Genomic DNA, 18,548 nt, shown 5'->3' on the forward strand with positions numbered 1-18,548 from the left:
CATGCCCGAAATGTTGATGTGCGTTCTTAAGAATGGTAGGGCGCAGTTCATGTGGCACATATATCTTCCTTAGTCCTTTTCTTTTGACGATGACTATGTTGTTTTCCAATGAATACGGTCCTCTTGGGTGCTCATTGGTGCATCGTTGAAGTTCGTCGTGTGACAGAAGTTGAACTATGGGGGCTCTGGAGAGTGTATCCGCTTCTACGTTGCTTACGCCTTTTTGATGTTTGATGTTGACTTCATACATTGACAGCTTTAAAGACCACCGGAAGAGACGACCTTGAGGATTCTTAACATTCTTCAACCACTGAAGTGCAGAGTGATCCGTTACGACAGTGAATGGCTTTCCGTGCAGGTAGCAATGCCATTTATCAATGGCATCTATAATGGCAAGGCATTCTCTCTCTGTAATAGCATAGTTCATCTCATGCTTCAGTAGTTTGCGGGAATAATAGGCAATGGGATGTTCCTTGCCTTTGTCGTCAGGCTGCTTCAGCACTGCACCAATGCCTTCGGCAGACGCGTCACAGTACACAGTACATGGTATAGAAGGATCGTATATGCGAAGCACCGGTTCTTCAGTCATTCGCTCCTTCAGTTCCCGAAAGGCTTGCTCGCATGCTTCTGTCCACGACCACTTGCTGCCTTTGCAAAGTAGTTTCGTGAGGGGAAGAGCGATATCGCTGAAATGAGGGATGTACTGTCTGTAAGTGTTTACAGTGCCCAGGAAACGCTGGAGATCTTTCTCTCGTTTAGGTGTCGGAAATCTGAGTATTGCAGCCACGTTACTTTGCTTAGGTGTCACTATTCCACGTGAAATCTTGTGGCCTAAATATTCAATGCTGGATCTTGCAAACTGGCACTTTTTTCGTTTTAGTCTTACGTTCTCGGTTTTAAGAGCTTTCAATAAAGCCTCAAGGTGTCGTATATGATCGTCAAATGTCTCCGAGTATACGACCACATCGTCAAAGTAGTTGTTAACATTAGTGAGCTGATGTTTGGCTATTATAGATTTCATGGCTCTTTCAAATGTAGCCGGAGCGTTCTTTAACCCGAAAGGCATTACCAACCACTCATAATGACCATTAGCCGTGACAAACGCAGTTTTCTGAACGTCATCGGGATGCATTCGGACATGCCAGTATCCGGACGTTACATCCAACGTAGTGAAAAACTCCGCCTTTCCCAAGTGGTCAAGAATATCATCTATACGTGGCATTGGTTGATAGTCGGGTACCGTTATGGCGTTGAGCTTGCGGTAGTCAATGCATAGCCGAGTACGTCCTTCACCCTTCTTTTCCGCTAAGATGACCGGTGCGGCGTAGGGGGACAACGAAGGCCTCACAACCCCTTGCTTAATGAGGGCGTCAACTTGTTTGTTAATCTCCGCTTTGTCTGCCTGTGAACATCTGTATGGTGCTCGATGAATTGGGACAGCATTGGTAAGTGCGATCCTATGTTGCTCAGTAGTGATGCATCCAATATCTGTTTGGGATTTCGAAAAGATCTCGTCATACCTGTTTAAAAGAGAGTCGAGCACTGCAGATTCACGCTCTGATAAGTTTTCCGAAGTCAGGGTGTTCATCAGCGGGGCTTCAATGGTTTGCTTTTCATTATGATCCGGTAGGTTCAAATTTTGACGTCCTTGCGTCACTGACTTGCTTTCCAAATTTACAGAAAGATTGAAGTACGAAGCGCTGTCTAGGCCAAGAATTAATTGCGTTCTCATGCCTCGCAGAACGTGTACATAAACTTTCTTTGTTACATTCCCAATTTGCAAGTGAATGTTTACGCGACCCAAAGTTCGAATGCTTGAAGTAACTTGCTGGACAACGATGCTTGAGTCTCTCATCAACTGAAGTTTGAGCTGTTTGTACACATCCTCACTGATACAAGTAATGGTTGCTCCTGTATCAAGAATTGCAGTTACTGACCTTCCGTTGATGAGAGCTTTGAAGCGTATTAGTGAAACTCTGGGTCGCTCTCCTCGTTTCCCGGTCTAGTCTCAATAGCGGACACGTTGCCGCGGCGCGGACATTCGTTGTGCCAATGAAACTGCCGTGGGAAGCCAGCAGCTGAGCAATATCTACATTCGTTTTGTGGGGCACGCGGTCGAGAAGTCAACGTTGGCTGCTGAACCTCGACGCGTCTCTGTTGTGTAACGTTACATATATATATATATATATATATATATATATATATATATATATATATATATATATATATATATATATATATATATATATATATACTTTTCGATAAAAACACCATAGGCCAAGCAGTGGACTCATTTAACCCTTCGTTTCTTCTGACTACTGTAAAAACAACTGTATACCGAGACCTGGAGTGTCCTCATGTTCCATATACGCTTCTCTACAATCAGCATTTAAATGTTACTCATTGTGCAGAACGATCGTAAAATATTGCTCAACCGTTGGATTTCGCTCAAAATATTTCTTAATTTCGTCTTGTGTGCCACAAATAACAATCGCACTTCACATCAATTTTATCTTCGCGGTTTAGTCACACACAATCGAACTTTTCAATTGCTATTTCAGCTTACTTCCGCCATGTGCAACCTACGCCAGAGTGGAGCATGCGCAGAGCACCACGCTGCCAAGACCGGTCGCGGCCGCCTTCTCGTCCAGCTTCGCACTTCTGCCGGCGGCGTTCTGTGTCACGCGCTGTCTCGCTTGCTGCGGCATAGTACTGCCACAGTGCCAATTCTGCCAGCTGCGCCAGCGCTGCCACCTTTTCTTCAACTGCGGAGATTCAACTTTCAACCTTCAATTTTCAACTGCACTTTAATGCGGTCATCTCCGCAGTCGTGAAAGGACGCGACAGCACGAACTGCCGTCGTTGCGCGACTGCTTCGCCTAATGAACGGATGCGGATTTGAAGCCAGGCTTCCTCAATGCGTTCACCTACGAGGCCTTGAGTGACCGAGGATGGCTGGGATTGCGCAGCTAGCTAGCCTCCGCACAGGTTGCCTTAGGACAATCCCGCATGATTCGGCTTCGTCGCATGCGACGGGCTCTGGCGAATTTTTCCGTAATTTTATATGTTATTTCAATTTTTGCGTATCAATGTTATATTGTTTTGTTTGTTTAAAATACAGTTACTTACTGTTGAAGTGTGTTGAGTCGACTTAATGAGCACCTTCTGGCGCGAGACTGCGAGGGGAAAATTAAAAAAAGCCATTCACTCTTACTATTTATTCATTATTTTAGCTAAGATTCCTGGTAACAGCCTGCTTCATCTCAAAACTGCAGTGTTGTCCTCCAACGCCATCACCGCATCCAATTATATTAGGCTGAGCCACCGTCGGAATTGAAATCTTGTTGGCAATCTACTGAGACTTGCTATTGCTCCGATTAAGGCTTAAAGCGAATACAGAGAAAGAATGAGTGGGTGATAGACAAGAAGCGGACTGATATTTGTTTTGTGAAACACACCAACAAATTTACTGATTGCCGTAGGTGTGTGGTGTATGATTCCGTTTAGCCGCGGCCGCTTTTACGTAGGGCAAACGGGTCGCTGTGTTAACCAGAGATTAATGAACATAACTGATCGCTAACCGGAGGCTCACCATCTAATCTATCTTTACACATTGTCGAGAGTGTAATTGAACGCCAAAATTTGATGAATACGCGATTTTGTACCGGCACAGGAATGAGGAAACGCGTTTAATGGTTGAGGCCTGGGCATATCGATAATAGTGGTAGCGCATGCGTGAGCCAACCATCGATTAACCTGCATAAAGAAGAAATCAAGTGTCTCAATTGTTATCTCTCACGTAGACCACCACGCGTGAAGGATTGATAGGTTCGCCTATTGCATGGGCATGCGCAGATGAGTTTTCGTGCCTTCTTTCTTTTCCGCCGTTGTACGCCTTTTCAGTTGTCAGCCGGCGTTTGTGGTGTCTTGACTTCTCTCTTGTCTCCGTGTTTGCACGCCCTGTTTCTTTCACAGCGTTGAAGAGCTCGTTTCGCAGAAATTTCGGTGTCGGTGTCGGCGTCGTTGGTTGTGAGCGAAAAATCTTGTCCTTGACCGAAAAATCAAGAAAGACGCAAATAAATAATAATAACCTTCGGGTTCGATTGAGAAATGAACACAGGCCGTATGGGTGGCAAGCAGGTGTTCTACCACAGAGCCACACTATTTCTTGAAGCTGCTTCGGAAAAGAGAAGACTATATGAACGGCATGTAGGGGAGGAAGTCTCCTCAACGCATATAATATTGCGCGGCAGAAGCGTAGAATCGCGCCAAGCGTCAAAACATGTGAATTGCGCAACGAGTGGGTGTTTTAAAGGCCCCCGTACTACAAAGCGCTCAGACATACTTAATCATCATCAGCAGCAAAAGCATCAACAATGTGAACAGCTGGGTACGTTCGCGTGTTGCCTTACGGACGCAGTTTTTAGAATGAATACCTACCAACTAGCTCAGCTCTCTGTTATTCTAAGGACGCAGTGGGCCCTTCGCTGATTCGCAAGAGGAATAATTATGGTGTAGTGGGCACTTAAGAACTGTACTTGCCGTAGGCATGATAGGATACTCTGAAACGGCCAATGTTACGCGTACAGTCGTTCGATGCCTTACGGCACGGTTGAGGCATGCACCGAGAACCGAAGCTAGGCTAGCAGTTGAGAAGGCGACGCGCACAGGGCCCGATTACGCTATCGCGTTCTACTCTTGAAGGTGAAGCTCAAGCGTAAGCTCAAGCGTTCTTCGTAAATTATGTACAACTTAATGCACCGTATATTTACTTTCACGCATGAAACGTGCATGTGATCTGATGTAACGTTCATTTTTACAACACACATCAAAACTATGTTTTCATGCATTGTTTATGTGCCCCCCCCCCCCAAGCTATGTCCAAAATTCAAGAATTACGCCAAAATGCAGAAGTCAAATACTGTAATAGTACTGCGCAGCGATGTCACGAGGACGAAGGCGGTATATGATGCTCGTTGGAAGGAAGGCGATTGCAAGTGCATGCATCCCACACTGGGTATGACAGATTATTGATAATTTTATTCTTTAGTTTTACGGGCGAAAGTCACGATCTGGCCATAAGAAACGCCGTAGCGTGGGACTGCGGATTATTTTCGAACATCTGCGCTTTGCGTACACCTAAGCAGCGAGGTCTTCTCGATTCCATCGAAATGTGGCCGCCGTGGCCGGGAATCGAACCCGCGTCCTCGAGCTTCGCACTGCAACACTTTAGCCTGCGATGTAACCACGGAGGGTTACACATATTAAGCTTTTGTCTTTTGTGTAGTTGCGCCACATATTGATTGTCTATATCAACGAAAATCAAGCCAACGAAAATATTTTATTAAAAGCGACTGCCTGGAACACTAGGCCACGCGCCCATGCTGGCCCAATGTAAACTGAACTGAAGCATATGAATGCGTTCGAGAATGCAAGAAACAATTGGGAAACTGTGCACTTGCTATGGGCGCTTCATTGAAATAGCTCGTTTTGGTGGACTAAAAGCGATCTGCTGGACAACGCGCATTTCAAGAAAATTTCACTTGCACGTTTCATGATAATTCCGGCTTCGAGGAAATTGAATTCCTAACCCGGCGTTTCCGTGATCGCGTGATGGTCCTTTCGTTGCGCCGTTCTCAAAGTGATGAGCGTTAGAAAGAACATGAAAGACGCCATGCCGATTCAGCCCGAAAACAGCGTTCCGGGGACGGCCCATATCTATAAAGAAAGAAAGAAAGAAAGAAAGAAAGAAAGAAAGAAAGAAAGAAAGAAAGAAAGAAGAAAGAAGAAAGAAAGAAAGAAAGAAAGAAAGAAAGAAAACCAGTTTGTAAGGCCCACCCACGCCAAGCTTCGTTTGCCCATATTTCCCCTACTGAGGAAGGGCTCTTGATTCTTTTTTTCTTTTTTTGTGACCCACTACGATGTTATGACCGCTTTGGCCATCAAATGGCCCTTGCGCCATTAAACAAAACAAGAGGTTATGACCGCTACGTAATCTCCCACAAAACTATGCTTTGCATATCTGACCCAGACTGCAGCCATAAGAATGTGGGTAAGATGGTTAAATGAATCGGTTTAAATTAATTTCCTCTCCGTGACAAAGTAATATACCTCTCTCTACTTTCCTCCCTAGATTGAAAGTGTGTCAGCGTTAAAGTACACGAATCATCAAAGCGCAGATGCTTCACAGAGTTTAAAACGAACTAACGTAGTAGAAGAAGAATGACTATGCGGTCGCGTCGTCGCTCACTTCTCCATCATTTCGAAATTTTATTCAGAAACTTAGGAATTACTCTGAATTCTCAAAATATTCTTTCCCTTCGGGCGTCTTCTCGGTGCTGTAGCCACAGGAACGTCTACTTTGCCATATGTGAATTTCTTGGGGACGCAAGAACAATTCCTTCTTAATTTTATTCCCAATAAAAATTCGGTACTTCGGCATACCTCTCACTAGTTATTGTTTTCCATTTTATTGTGTTATTGTGATTTTTATTGCAATATAAACTAGTAATTCCTGAATTTGTATTTATACCCTAGGTGACCAATTTATTCCTCATCCTTGGTTAATTGGTTGGTCAAATTTTAATAAACTGTCCTGAGAGACGCGACAAGCCTTCAGCTGGCTCCTCCCATGTTCGGCTCAATTCAAAAATTTTCCTTTTATATTAACCGCCGGCTTCATGGCCAATCCCCCGTAGTGGGTAGGAGCCAAGAATAAAAAAACAAACAAGCACCGCGCGCTGGCAAGACGTCATCTCATCTTCATCCGCTAGCGCGAGCGGCTCGGACGACACCGGCTTTCGAACGCGTTTCGCTGCTGCGTAAGGACACGGCATGGACGTATCACCAGCCATGGGTGCCGATGCCACGAGCGTCATGAAGATTCACCTTCTCCTTTGCTGTAGTGCCTCCATCTCCTCAGAGCAGTCGCAATCCCTCAAGGAGTCTTCCTCGCTGTCACTCGATGCTAGTCGTGTAGAGGCTCAAGACGACGTGTCCTATGTTTCCAGCGAGTTGGCCATCGAGGACGCCCTCCCCAACCTGGACGTTGAAGCCAAGCCACGGAACAAGGTCGACAGACTGCTCCTGTGTGACCTCCTCGTTGACAAGGGCAGCCAGGAGGAGACCGCGTGTCATTACAGCACAAGCCACGCAAGCACTCCGCGAAGAGCCCAGTGTCACATGGCGGCATTGTGGAGCGCCGGACGGCCGCAGACAGTCGGGTAACAGATGAGCTTGTTATTTTGTACATGGTTTCCTTTGCAATAATCAGTGGAAGGAGGATGTCTAGGCTAAAGTATGCCTAGGCTATTCTATAATTGATATTAGTCAATTGTGTCGCGATAAGGAAAATGTTCATAGACGATTACGATACTCGGTAATGCGAAATTTGAACCAAGCGGTTTCAATGTTTTGATTTTGCGATATACGAGTAAGAACATTTTAGAGAGACACGCCCTTATGTTTAGGTGGTTGCAATAACTCTAAAGAGGACAGCAAGTTGGGCGAATAGGAAAATACTCATGACGGCCAGCGCAAACAGAACACGGACGAGAAAAGGAAACGACGACACAGGCGCCTGTGTTGTCGTTTATTTCTCATCCATGTTCTGTGTGCGTTGGCCGTCATGAGGACAAGCTTTCAACTTCGGCAGCAACAACTGCAGGGTCCTTTCTGCGGCGGCGCTTAGGTTCTGCGAATGCATAGAGGAGTCAGGTGGGCGTTCAGGACATCCGGACCCCCCCACCCCCCGCCCAGCGGCATTGGCTTTTTTAAATGCGAAGCATTTCTTAGCGAACCTCAGGCACTTTGGCCGTTTCTATCTACGTATCTATCTATCTATCTAGCCGCCTACGTCTGGGCATTCTCCTGGTCGCCTCCATAACTTGTAATATACCAAAATTGGCATAGCAGGGGATCAGTGTATGACGAACACGATTCACTGGTCATGACATGAATAACGCGAAATACCTGCACGTACGTCATGAAACCCTTCCTCTCAGTCACGTGTGGCACATACCCGTAAACGACTTAATGTTATGCGGGTATGTGCCACAGGTGACACAGAGTCTCAACCAAAACAGTAAACACGAACACACACACACATCGACACGAAAAGAAAGAGATAATATTAGTAATTGTTGGAGTTTTACGTCCCAAAACCACGATATGATTATGAGAGACGCCGTAGCGAAGGGCTCGGGAAATTTTGACCATCGGGGATTCTTTAACATGTACCGGGATCGCACAGAACACGGGCATCTAGCATTTATGTGCTTTTGTGTCTGTACTAAATATTGAATAACGTTCAAACTTCAACTCTACGTCGAGGCGAAACACTTTACAATACCTAAAGTGACGTCTGATGATCTGACTAACAGAAACTCGGTAATTATCTTTTCAATGACTGGCTTTACGGCCGTTATTTCCGGTAAGAAGTTGTAGTCGGTGACATTTAATGGCAATGACATACCCATTTTTTAGACATTACCAAAGTTGCGCGTAATTTGAGACATTCATCATCGAATTTTAATGGTGACACCGAAACTGACCGCGCGTCCAGCGCGCAGGAAACTCGGCCACTCTGTGACGTCATTCCGGAACTTCCCATTACGAGGAAGACACGAAATTTGAATGAAGGTGCGTTTCAGCACTTCTCTTGTGGAATGTGGCAAGTCATCTCACTTGTACCAGCGGATCTCCTGACCTTTGCGTGCAACATCTGGAACTTATCTGCTTCTTTCTGGCTTCACCCAAGAAAACCGCGATATGCACCTTTTCTTTCTGTAAACAGCATAAAACTTGGGGGCAACAACTGCGGCGTTTCCTGCAGATTGGCGAAATACTCTTTAGCGCCCGTTTGTGGTTTAAGAAAAAACAGATAAACACCAGGTTGCGCCCAGAGAATGAACGGTTTACTTGTGTATTTCAGAATAACTGCCAGTTTTCCTGACAAGATCCTACTCTTCAGGCCCGTAGGCAGGAATATTTTTCGTGGGGGTGGGGGGGGGGGGACCACTTGCTGAAAACCCTGACTATTTGAGAAAAACACCTGTATTCATTACTTACTTTTGGTAAGAACACCTACTTCACCAAAATATCGGGGGGGGGGGGCACAGCCCCCCCCCCCCCCCCTTGGCTACGGTCCTGCTACTCTTACGCGCCAAGATTCAAATTATGTCGCATTCTTGTCACAGGATGTTCGGGTCTGACGTAAGAGAGCGCCCGCTTTTCCTGCGCGCCGGGCGCGGTTCGTTTCGATAACGCCAATAAATTCAATGTTGAATATTGCAAAATAGGTGCAACTTTCAGGATTTCTGAAAATGGGAATGTCATAAATTGTGGCGCTCGGCAACATTGCCATATGAATAACTGCCCTAGAGTAAAAAAAAAAAGAAAGGAAGCAGTCAGGGTAAGATGGAAGCTTGCGATGAGAAATTCGTGAACAGAGGTTGTGCTGGAGCCGAGGTTTCGACAAGCGAACTTGTCTTCAAGGCTGCAACTGCTCTAGAGTAAATAATATAAAAAATAACTAATGAGTCTTTGTTAATTATGCGCTTCAATGTCACTCTAGCTGCAGTAAAGTATTTCCGCCTCGACGTAGAGCTCATGTGCGAAAGCGACAGGAGCCCGACTGTCATAGGATTGTTATAAAAATCTGCACTTTCTTACATAACAAAAAACTTTGTATATTTATACGAGTGCCTGCATACGATACCGCTGCTGTTATGACCTCAATAGAAATTCCAAATGAACGCATAGAACGAATGTGTACTGAATAAAAATGTATCCAAATAAATGAATCCTAGCACAATTACATTGGTTAGGCTGTTACGGCAGCGCTCAGCATCGAGCTTGAAACAGAACAGTACAGCTATTTTGGCACACATAAATTAATTTTAGGTCTTCTATAACCATTTCCCGTGTAAGTTTGTCAGATCTCACTTCGAGGCAAGCGCATTTGCAAAACACGAGTTTACTCACCTATGCAAGCCACTATTTCCTGGGGAAATTCCATGCTAAGAAAGCAAAATATAATTAATGGGGATCAGTACAAGATATATTTTTTACTTCCAGAATCAAAGAAGGGATCGTCAATTTTTGATTCGAAAGAGACCCTTTCCGGTAAATCAAACAGGAAAAGTTTCATTATAAGAGCAAGGAATTCCTTATGAAACTAGCGCATTTCCAAAACATTGTTTATTATTAATGCAGCACGATGGCGCCAAGTAGATGTCGACTGCAACCTGGCATGAGCATAATTCTCCAGGTCGTTGAGTGCGGCGGATTGGCTTCCGCCGAGCACAACCCCGGTGTCTTGGGCTGCAAGCCTCAACTCCACCTGCAAAACAAGCTCCTTCGTGTGTTCACCAAGGCTGACATGGACAGCGACACTGGCGGAGCAGAAATCCAAGCAGCTGTATTTGGAGGCTATGCGAGGTAAGATGACCTATACTTTACGATAAAAACACTGTAGGCAAATCATGGAATTAATCTAACACTTCATTTCGTCTCATACTGTAAAAACAAAAGGCTCTGTACCATTCTTTCTCCGTGCTCTGTACGGAGTCCTGGAATGTCGTCATACTCCTAAAGAGTCATTATAAGCAGCATTTATACTCGTGACACATGGGTACAGAAAATGGCACTAACTTTCTAATGCGTTAAGATTTAATGTCATTTTTGCGGTGCCACGAGGCAAATCAAATGGCATTCGCATTAATGCCCTGACGTCGCCTAATGTATTCGCCAGGACTCATTCGACTGCGAAATTTATATTCTCAAAGCCAAGGCTTGTTACTGCAGTATACATAAAGCATAAAGTATACGTAATGTCACGTAAAAAAAACGTTCCTACATGACCTTTAACAAATGTCATGCAATTCTCTATTTGCACTATTGATATTCACTTCCCACATGCAACGGCTTCGACATGACAGGCGTCATGTCTAATTCTGGGCTTCGGAGTCAACATGGAACGGCCGAAGTTGCTGCGTTCAGTTGCAATGTTGTAAAAAACAGCCGCAAACTCCAGCTAATATGGTACCATAGTATGCTTCATTCTACACTTCTCTAGCCGTGAACGCAGGTTAGAGTACTTAAAATGTTATTTTTTATCATTACCCTAAAACCGCTCACTTCGGAAGTCGCTGATATCGACATCGTCAGGTCAAATGCCATTAAGTTTGGACGAGGCAGCTCCGCTGAAAAGATGTCATTCGGGAACTCGATGCCTTAGCTACTGAATGTCGTTTCCTGTGCTTGTGTGGCACGGGTATTGCACCAGTATTTGTTTCTCCCTCGCGAGAGCGATCTTTAAATGTTGCTTGCCGTAAATATTTATTAATTTCATTTTGTGTCCCACAAATAACAGTCGCACATGACTCCACAAGTTTTCCTCGCGGTTCAGTCACACACAATAACAACGTCCCTGTTGTTGTTGTTTCAGCTTGTTTCGGCCAAGTGAAACCAGCACCAGAGTGGCGCATGCGCAGAACACCGGGCTGCCAGGACCGTTCGCGGTCTTCTTCTCGTCCCGATTCGCACTTCGGCCTTCGGCACTCTGTGTCACGGGCTGTCACGGTTGCTGTGCCATAGTAGTACCTAACTCTACAAGTGCCAACTCTGCCAGCGGCGCCAGTGCTGCCACCTTTACTTGAAGTGTTCAGCTGTGGAGCTAGTAATGCGGTCGTCCCCGCCGTCGTGAACGGAAGCATCAACACGAACTTCCTTCGCCGCTCGACAACTTCACGGCATGTGGAGATGCGGATTTCAAGCCAGGCTTTGTCAATGCGCTCTCCTACGAGGCCAAGAGTGGCCGGGGATGGCTGGGATTGCGCAGCTAGGTAGCCTCCGCGCAGCTCGCCACGGGACAATCCTGCAGGATTCGGCTGTCTCGCATGCAACGAGAGCGAGCGCATTTTTTTCCGTAATTTTATATGTTATTTCAATTGTTATGTATCAATGTAATATTGTTTTGTTTGTTTAAAATACAGTTACTTACTGTTGAAGTGTGTTGAGTCGACTTCATGAGCACCTTCTGGCTCGATACTGTGTAAGAAGAAATTGAAATAAGCCATTCACTCTTACTATTTACACATTATCTTGATTAACATTCCTGGTAACAGCTTAGTTTAAAAACTGCAATGTAGTCCTCCCAACGCCATTGCCGATTGTAAAAGAAATTAGGCTGAGTCATCGTCGGAATTGAAATCTTGTCTGCAATCTATTGAGATATTATAAATTGCCCCGATTGAGGCTTAACTCGGAGTGCATCTATTGACTAAGGGACGCTTACTATAACAGGCCTTAATATTGTTTCTATGACATGTTTTCCTTTCCTATTCGCCTTCGTATTTGTGATTGTGACAGTCGGAAGTACGAAGGCGAAAAGGAAAGGAAAAGGCCGCGAAAGTCCTACCTGTTTCAATGTTCTATGGATATAGGTCGTATAGTAAGGGAACTCAATGTAACTAAACTACAATAGTAAGGGTAAGTCATCTAAATTTCGTATACAGTTACGTGTTTATACAGGAAAGAGTATAAGAGAATATATAGAAATAACAGTCATGCGTAAAGTATTGACATTATTATTGTATACCAAACAACGACGTTATATAGGAAACCGTTTTGATGCACGAGCCTCGTGCATCGTTCTTATGAGCATGAGGCATTTCGTCTCACTGATCTGTAGGCTCACGTAAGCCCGTTCCGCTGAGAGACAGAATTCTCAAATGAAGATGCGTTGTAGCTCCCCGAATGCATTAGCCATAACATTATTTACTATCCTATATTACATACTAGATTATTTGTTGTCGTTATATAATCATACGATACCACCGATGTTCGCGTAAACATGTGCTCCGTGCTGCCAACACTGCTGTGTTTAATACCAGCATAGGTCGGCAAATTCACTCATGAGTTGACTCACTCACACTCACTCAGACTCAGATCAAGCCGTGAGTGTGAGTCTGAGTGAGTCCGACTGAGTAATATTTGGTGAGTTTGAGTCCGAGTGAGTTCGGTTGAGAAAAACTTTGGTGAGTCTGAGTCCGAGTGAGTCCTAAGCGCAAAAAAAAAAAAACATTCAGCAGAGCCCACGTACCGTGGGAGTCGACGTTATGCGAAGCATGCGGCGGGAAGGTGACTGTGGCGTAATTTTTTTTTACTGAGACGCTAAAGATTTGTAGAAATTTTATACGCGCACATATATGTTGAAGAGCCGCATATCTGTTACATAACCAGTTGTTTACAGTTGGGTAGCGCTGCCAACGGCAACGTGGGTATTACCAACACCAGAAGCGGTAAGCTGATATGCAGTGCTTATACTTGTCCCTTATGATGGAGAACGCACGCACGTTTCACGAACCCGTGTTGTGCATGTGTGGAAGAAGTTCTTGACAGTTTTTGAACAAGGTCATCATCACCGTGCTTAGTGCGCAACAGCAGCTGGTCATGACTTGTTATCGGATCCGGTTGTGATCGCAGTGACGAGGGGTCAATGTGTAGTGAAGTATGTATACCTCATATTTCACTACACATGGATCCCTCGTCAGAACTTCAGTAGAGCTGTTGGAATTCTTCGTTGCCTCGGTCATTTAGTCGACAAATTGTCTGTCTATAGAGCCGGCGACAGCTGTTCGACAAATTGTCGATAGAGCTGGTACAGCTGTTGGAATTCACCGTTGGCTCGGTCATTTCGTCGACAAATTGTCTGTCTATAGAGCCGGCGACATGTCGGAACCTGAAGTCGCCCTTCGCGTTGGTGAGGCATAGGCCGTCTATAGTGGTAGGCCTGGATAGCGCTAACGTAGACAAACATCAGTGGATGGCGCTTGTCGTATTCGTAGACTACCTGGGTGTATGCGGCCTACGTTGCCTGGTCTACAAATCAGCTGTCAATCAGTCTGGCATCATCCTCGGTCAGACTGAGGCCATCGCCCAGTCTCGTAAGAAATGAAGAGGACAGTGCGTCGTTCTGGCGGACTAAGTGCACTTTACGGTGCGGTGATGTGGATATTATATGTAACTTTCCTTAATGTATTCCTCCGGGGTCGAGCAATGCTTCGATATTCCTTGCTGAATCATAGGAGTACAAACGTAATGTTTATTAGACTGCTATAAAAGCGGAGCCAACACTGGAACCACAGACGTTAATCTGATATGACGCCTGTATCTTAGGAGCACACATCGTAGGAATATCATGTAGTGTTTATTGCTTTCTTGTAAAATTAGATAGTAAGCACCACAACCACAATTGACGATGCACCGATAATACGCCTGCATAGGCTGTTTTGCAGACCAGTTTGTAGACCTGGCGTGGCTCTGTGGCAGAATACCCGATTGACACGCGGAATGCCTGGGTTCGATTCCTGCTGGGATCCTAATTTTCATTCTTTCCATTCGTCGTGTCAACGCTGCCGAGCTCGGTTTTAGGAGCTTGCTCCTTATGCTCGCGCCTTGTCCGTTGTCGGCGTGTACAGTAGTTCTCATTGCTCCCACCAGAGGCGCAGCAGCGCTCTCTCCAGTTATTTCAAGAATGCTCCCTAGATGGCGCGCCGCCGCTCAAGGCGGCGCACACCACGCTCGGCGCATGCGCTAGTTAGATATGTGACCGCTGGAGGGTCGCGCCTCTCGTTTGGCGCTCGCGTTTGGCGCGCTTCCTTTCTCTTCGCCGGGAGCTCACTCAGTGAACACTCTTCGTTACCACTCCGCAGCATAAACATCCCAGCCAAGCCAGCAGTGCGGCGGGCTCGCAACGCAGCAGCAGCTCAGGCTCGCCGCCAAGACCCTGCGGTGAGAGCCCGGGAAGGCGAAACGAAGAGGGCTAATCGATATATAACAACGTTGTCACGTCTATATATGATGGTAGAGGAATGTGTACGGAGGATTCCCGGGTTGCCCGATCATCTCCGAGCAAGCTCCTCTAGCATCATTCACTTCGTGATATGCCGGTGATTTTTTTCTTAACGCTCTCGCATTTAAGTTACCAATGTCTGTTCTCGCCGTTCCTGGGTAGATATAAACTCTCAGTCACCTGTGGCGCATACCCGTGCACCGCGGCCCGTGAAAAACGAGTATGTGCCACACGTGTCTGGAGAAAAGGGTTTGACGACGTACGCGACAGGATTTTCACGTTATTCATGTCATGAACCGACAGTCATATTCATCACATCCGCTTACCCTCCCATGCCAATTTTGGTCTACATCAAGTTAAGGAGGCGATCATGAGATCACCCAGACGTAGGCGGCTAGATAGATAGATAGATAGATAGATAGATAGATAGATAGATAGATAGATAGATAGATAGATAGATAGATAGATAGATAGATAGATAGATAGCAACGCTCAAAGTGCCAAAGGTTCGCTAAGAAATGCTTCACGCTTAATATATTTATTGAGTGAGTCTGAGTGAGCTCCACACCTTTTTGCCAACCTATCCTTCTATCTGCACCACTTCAGCATTACTATCAGCTTTATGTCGACTCATGTTTATACTCCCGTCCACTCACACATACTTGAAAGCTCTAGAGCTCATACGCCAGCTCAATATTTATTGATCAGAGGCATGAGTACAGTGAGGGGGGGAGGTACCGTGACCTGTCCCCGCAAGCTATTTCACAGGAAGTTCTTGATAAAAATATCGTGTGCGAGTCATCTCTTTCAATAAAAGTGTCCTTGCTGGATTGCGACCTCTCATAACACATATCTTAAGGTACGAGATCAGAAGGCGCCAAGTATAGCACCAATTATGCGAGATATTGGTGGGAAAGAGCACTGATACCACGGTCGGTAAAGCCGATTGTACGCTAACGGACTCGTGAGTCGACTCACTCAGACTCACTCACACTCAGATAGAGCCGTGAGTCTAAGTATGAGTGAGTCTGAGTGAGTCCGAGTCAGTAATAATTTGGTGAGTTTGAGTCCGAGTGAGTCCGCCTGAGCAAAATTTCAGTGAGTCTGAGTCCGAGTGAGTCCGGTTGAAGAAAATTTCGTGAAGGTGTGTCCGAGTGAGCTCTGAGGGCAAAATAAATTTCATGAGTGAGTCTGAGTGAGCTCCACGTTTTTTGTCGACCTATGGATACCAGTATCTAAACGTTATTCAGAGCTCATGCATTTCGTGAGCAAAGCTTCTTCCTAGAAAAACCTTTTTGCCTAGAATAGCAATGAATATTTACTTCACTCGTTCTAAATCATTAGCCCCGTCAGACAAGCCACAACTATAAACAAGCATACGTCACCGCAGCGATGCGGCGAATCTATAAATTTTTCTTGATTTCTTGGGTACGCAACAAATAACACGTACAGTTGACGGCATTGGTTCCATTCGTGGCTCAGCCATAAAGAACATCTTATCTCTCCTTCTTCCAGGAATCGATGAGGGTGGCAATTCGGGCTTGTTGGTATAGCATGATAGCGCTGTGTGGCGTCGAATGTGTCTTCCTTTTGTCCTTGTCCTTAGCCTGCATTACCATCAATTATCATTCTGCCAGGAAGCAAAGGCGAAATGCAGCCTGCGCAGTGGTGGTCCGTGTGCAGAACACCGCACGACTTCTGCTGCACACGACCCGGGTATCGCGCAGCATCGCACTTAAGCCAATCGCTTCACGCTTGCTTCGCTGATGTGGCGTGTAGCCTACCCTCACGGGCCAGCCGCGCCGCATTTATTTCAACTGAGTAGGCGATGGTGCGCTTCGGCTATCGTCGCAGAGGGAGGCATGCGCATGAACTCCATTCGCTGCGCGGCCGCTTCACTAGGCGTATTTGACCCCCCCCCCCCTGCGTCATAGTGGGCATTTGCGAAGCCTAGACTGGTTGTGGACAAACCTGAACAGCGCTGCAAGCTTGAATCCGCGCTGCTTATCCACGGTACGATCCTACACTGAATCAACGGCCTCGCATGCAGCGAGCGGAAGCGCTGTTTTTATCAGTGGAGCTGTTTCAGCCAACCGCGAGACCGTGCGGAGGGATGATGATGATGATCCTGGGTTGATTGGCACCTACCCAACGAACAGAAAGTAGAGTAGAGTAGATCCTTGAAAATCTAGCACACACCCACGCAGGGGGATTGGCCAAGAACCGGCAAGCTTTTAAAATATAATTCTTAAAATAAAGTTTACATTTTGTCTAAGATGAAAGAAGTAAAAATGAAACAAGAAATATGAAGAACAGAATATAAGAATATAATATGAGCAACGAAGCGGACAATTTGAATAAAAAATATTAAAGCATTTTGGAAAATGTAGAAAAACAGGAGTAAAGATTGATTTTATAGCCTAAATCTCTGTGAACCTTTAAGAAACTCTGGCAGGGCATTGTATCCCGTCACTGTATCCAAGAGACATAAGCCCAGAAAGAAAGTACATTTGGTGCACTTAAATCTCATCGAAGGAGTCGGAAGATGGCACCTAAAGTAAGTTTGCGCGAGGTAGAGTATCTATTACAGTGAATCAGATAATGTTCTGCCATCTCATGTACTCCGCAAAAAGAACAATTAGGGGAAGCCGCCAGACCAGCTCTGTGTAAATAAAAATTTAGGTATGGAGTCTGACAACGTAGTCTATAGTGATTGCGACTTCAACTGCTCGTGTTTGACATGTTCTATTGTTCCAATAATGATTCAAATGCTGAAATTCTAATGTGGTCGTTATTGACGGTGCAGAGAGTGCATCTAAGATCATCTTCCTCCTTCATCTCGCACTTATAATGAATGTGGATGCCGGTAATACATGAATAACCGGGCCATTCAAAGATGTCTTTGCTAGAGCATCTGCCATTTCATTCATAAATAGCCCTTTATGTCCTGGAACCCGAACCAACTTGACCAAATTTATATGCGGTGGGACTAACGATTTGAAAGCACCCAGAACGTGCCATTCCTCATTTGCAGTGAGGGAGGAAGATACCGATAGAGAATCTGTCAAAATTACTGCAGAACTTATTGATGCTGTTAATTTATGGAGAGCCAGAATGATTGCTAAAAATTCTGTTACAAAAACGGGCACAAAATCTGGAAGGCGTAGAGAAAACGACCAATCTAGAGTAGGAGAGAAAATCCCCATTCCACATTTTCTTCACTCTGTGAAGCATCAGTCGCTATCTTTATTGGCGTATGTACCAGGTAATCACTTAATATAGCGTTTAACAAGCGGGACGATATGAGTTGTGCATTTTTCGGGAAAATATGGTCAGACTGTATTTTAATAGAGTTATTGCTATTACTGATTAAAGACATGTCCTTAATTTGAACGTTTAATATGTCAAGAAGGCTCTGTATAACAATAATTTGAGGCGTATCAAATCTCGGCCAATATACTCCAAAAAATAAATCAGGACGGGCAATAAAAACTGTTTCTGAACGTCTTGCGAGGGAATCACACAGCCTTAGAAATGACTGAGCTGCTAACAATTTAAAACGGGCCGCAAGTGAGGGGAGCCTAGCTTCCAGATACAAGACCTTGATTGCTACATATTTAGGAAGACCTAAACATAACCTCAAGGCTTGTCTTTCGAGGACTACAAGAGGGTGAAGCTTATAAGCAGGAGC

General features: G+C 45.3%; 1 protein-coding gene across 1 annotated transcript; it reads left to right on the top strand.

Annotated features, from left to right (window-relative positions):
- The first annotated feature begins 9,985 nt into the window (after window positions 1-9,985).
- Window positions 9,986-11,771, top strand: LOC125756950 (uncharacterized). The gene is made up of 2 exons (XM_049412025.1): window positions 9,986-10,440; window positions 11,450-11,771. Exons 1-2 carry the CDS (start codon window positions 10,220-10,222, stop codon window positions 11,658-11,660), a joined length of 432 nt encoding a protein of 143 aa, XP_049267982.1. The 5' UTR covers window positions 9,986-10,219; the 3' UTR covers window positions 11,661-11,771.
- Window positions 11,772-18,548: the final 6,777 nt, after the last annotated feature.

The sequence above is a fragment of the Rhipicephalus sanguineus genome, chromosome 1 (genome assembly GCF_013339695.2).
Source record: "Rhipicephalus sanguineus isolate Rsan-2018 chromosome 1, BIME_Rsan_1.4, whole genome shotgun sequence".
NCBI lineage: Eukaryota > Metazoa > Arthropoda > Arachnida > Ixodida > Ixodidae > Rhipicephalus > Rhipicephalus sanguineus.

What these genes read in the sequence shown, in the direction of transcription:
- LOC125756950 (XM_049412025.1), top strand. Translation starts at nt 10,220, where the DNA reads ATGGCGCCAAGTAGATGTCGACTGCAACCTGGCATGAGCATAATTCTC. An exon ending in GTATTTGGAGGCTATGCGAG is followed by an intron (nt 10,441 to 11,449) that starts GTAAGATGACCT and finishes TTGTTGTTTCAG; the next exon opens with CTTGTTTCGGCCAAGTGAAA.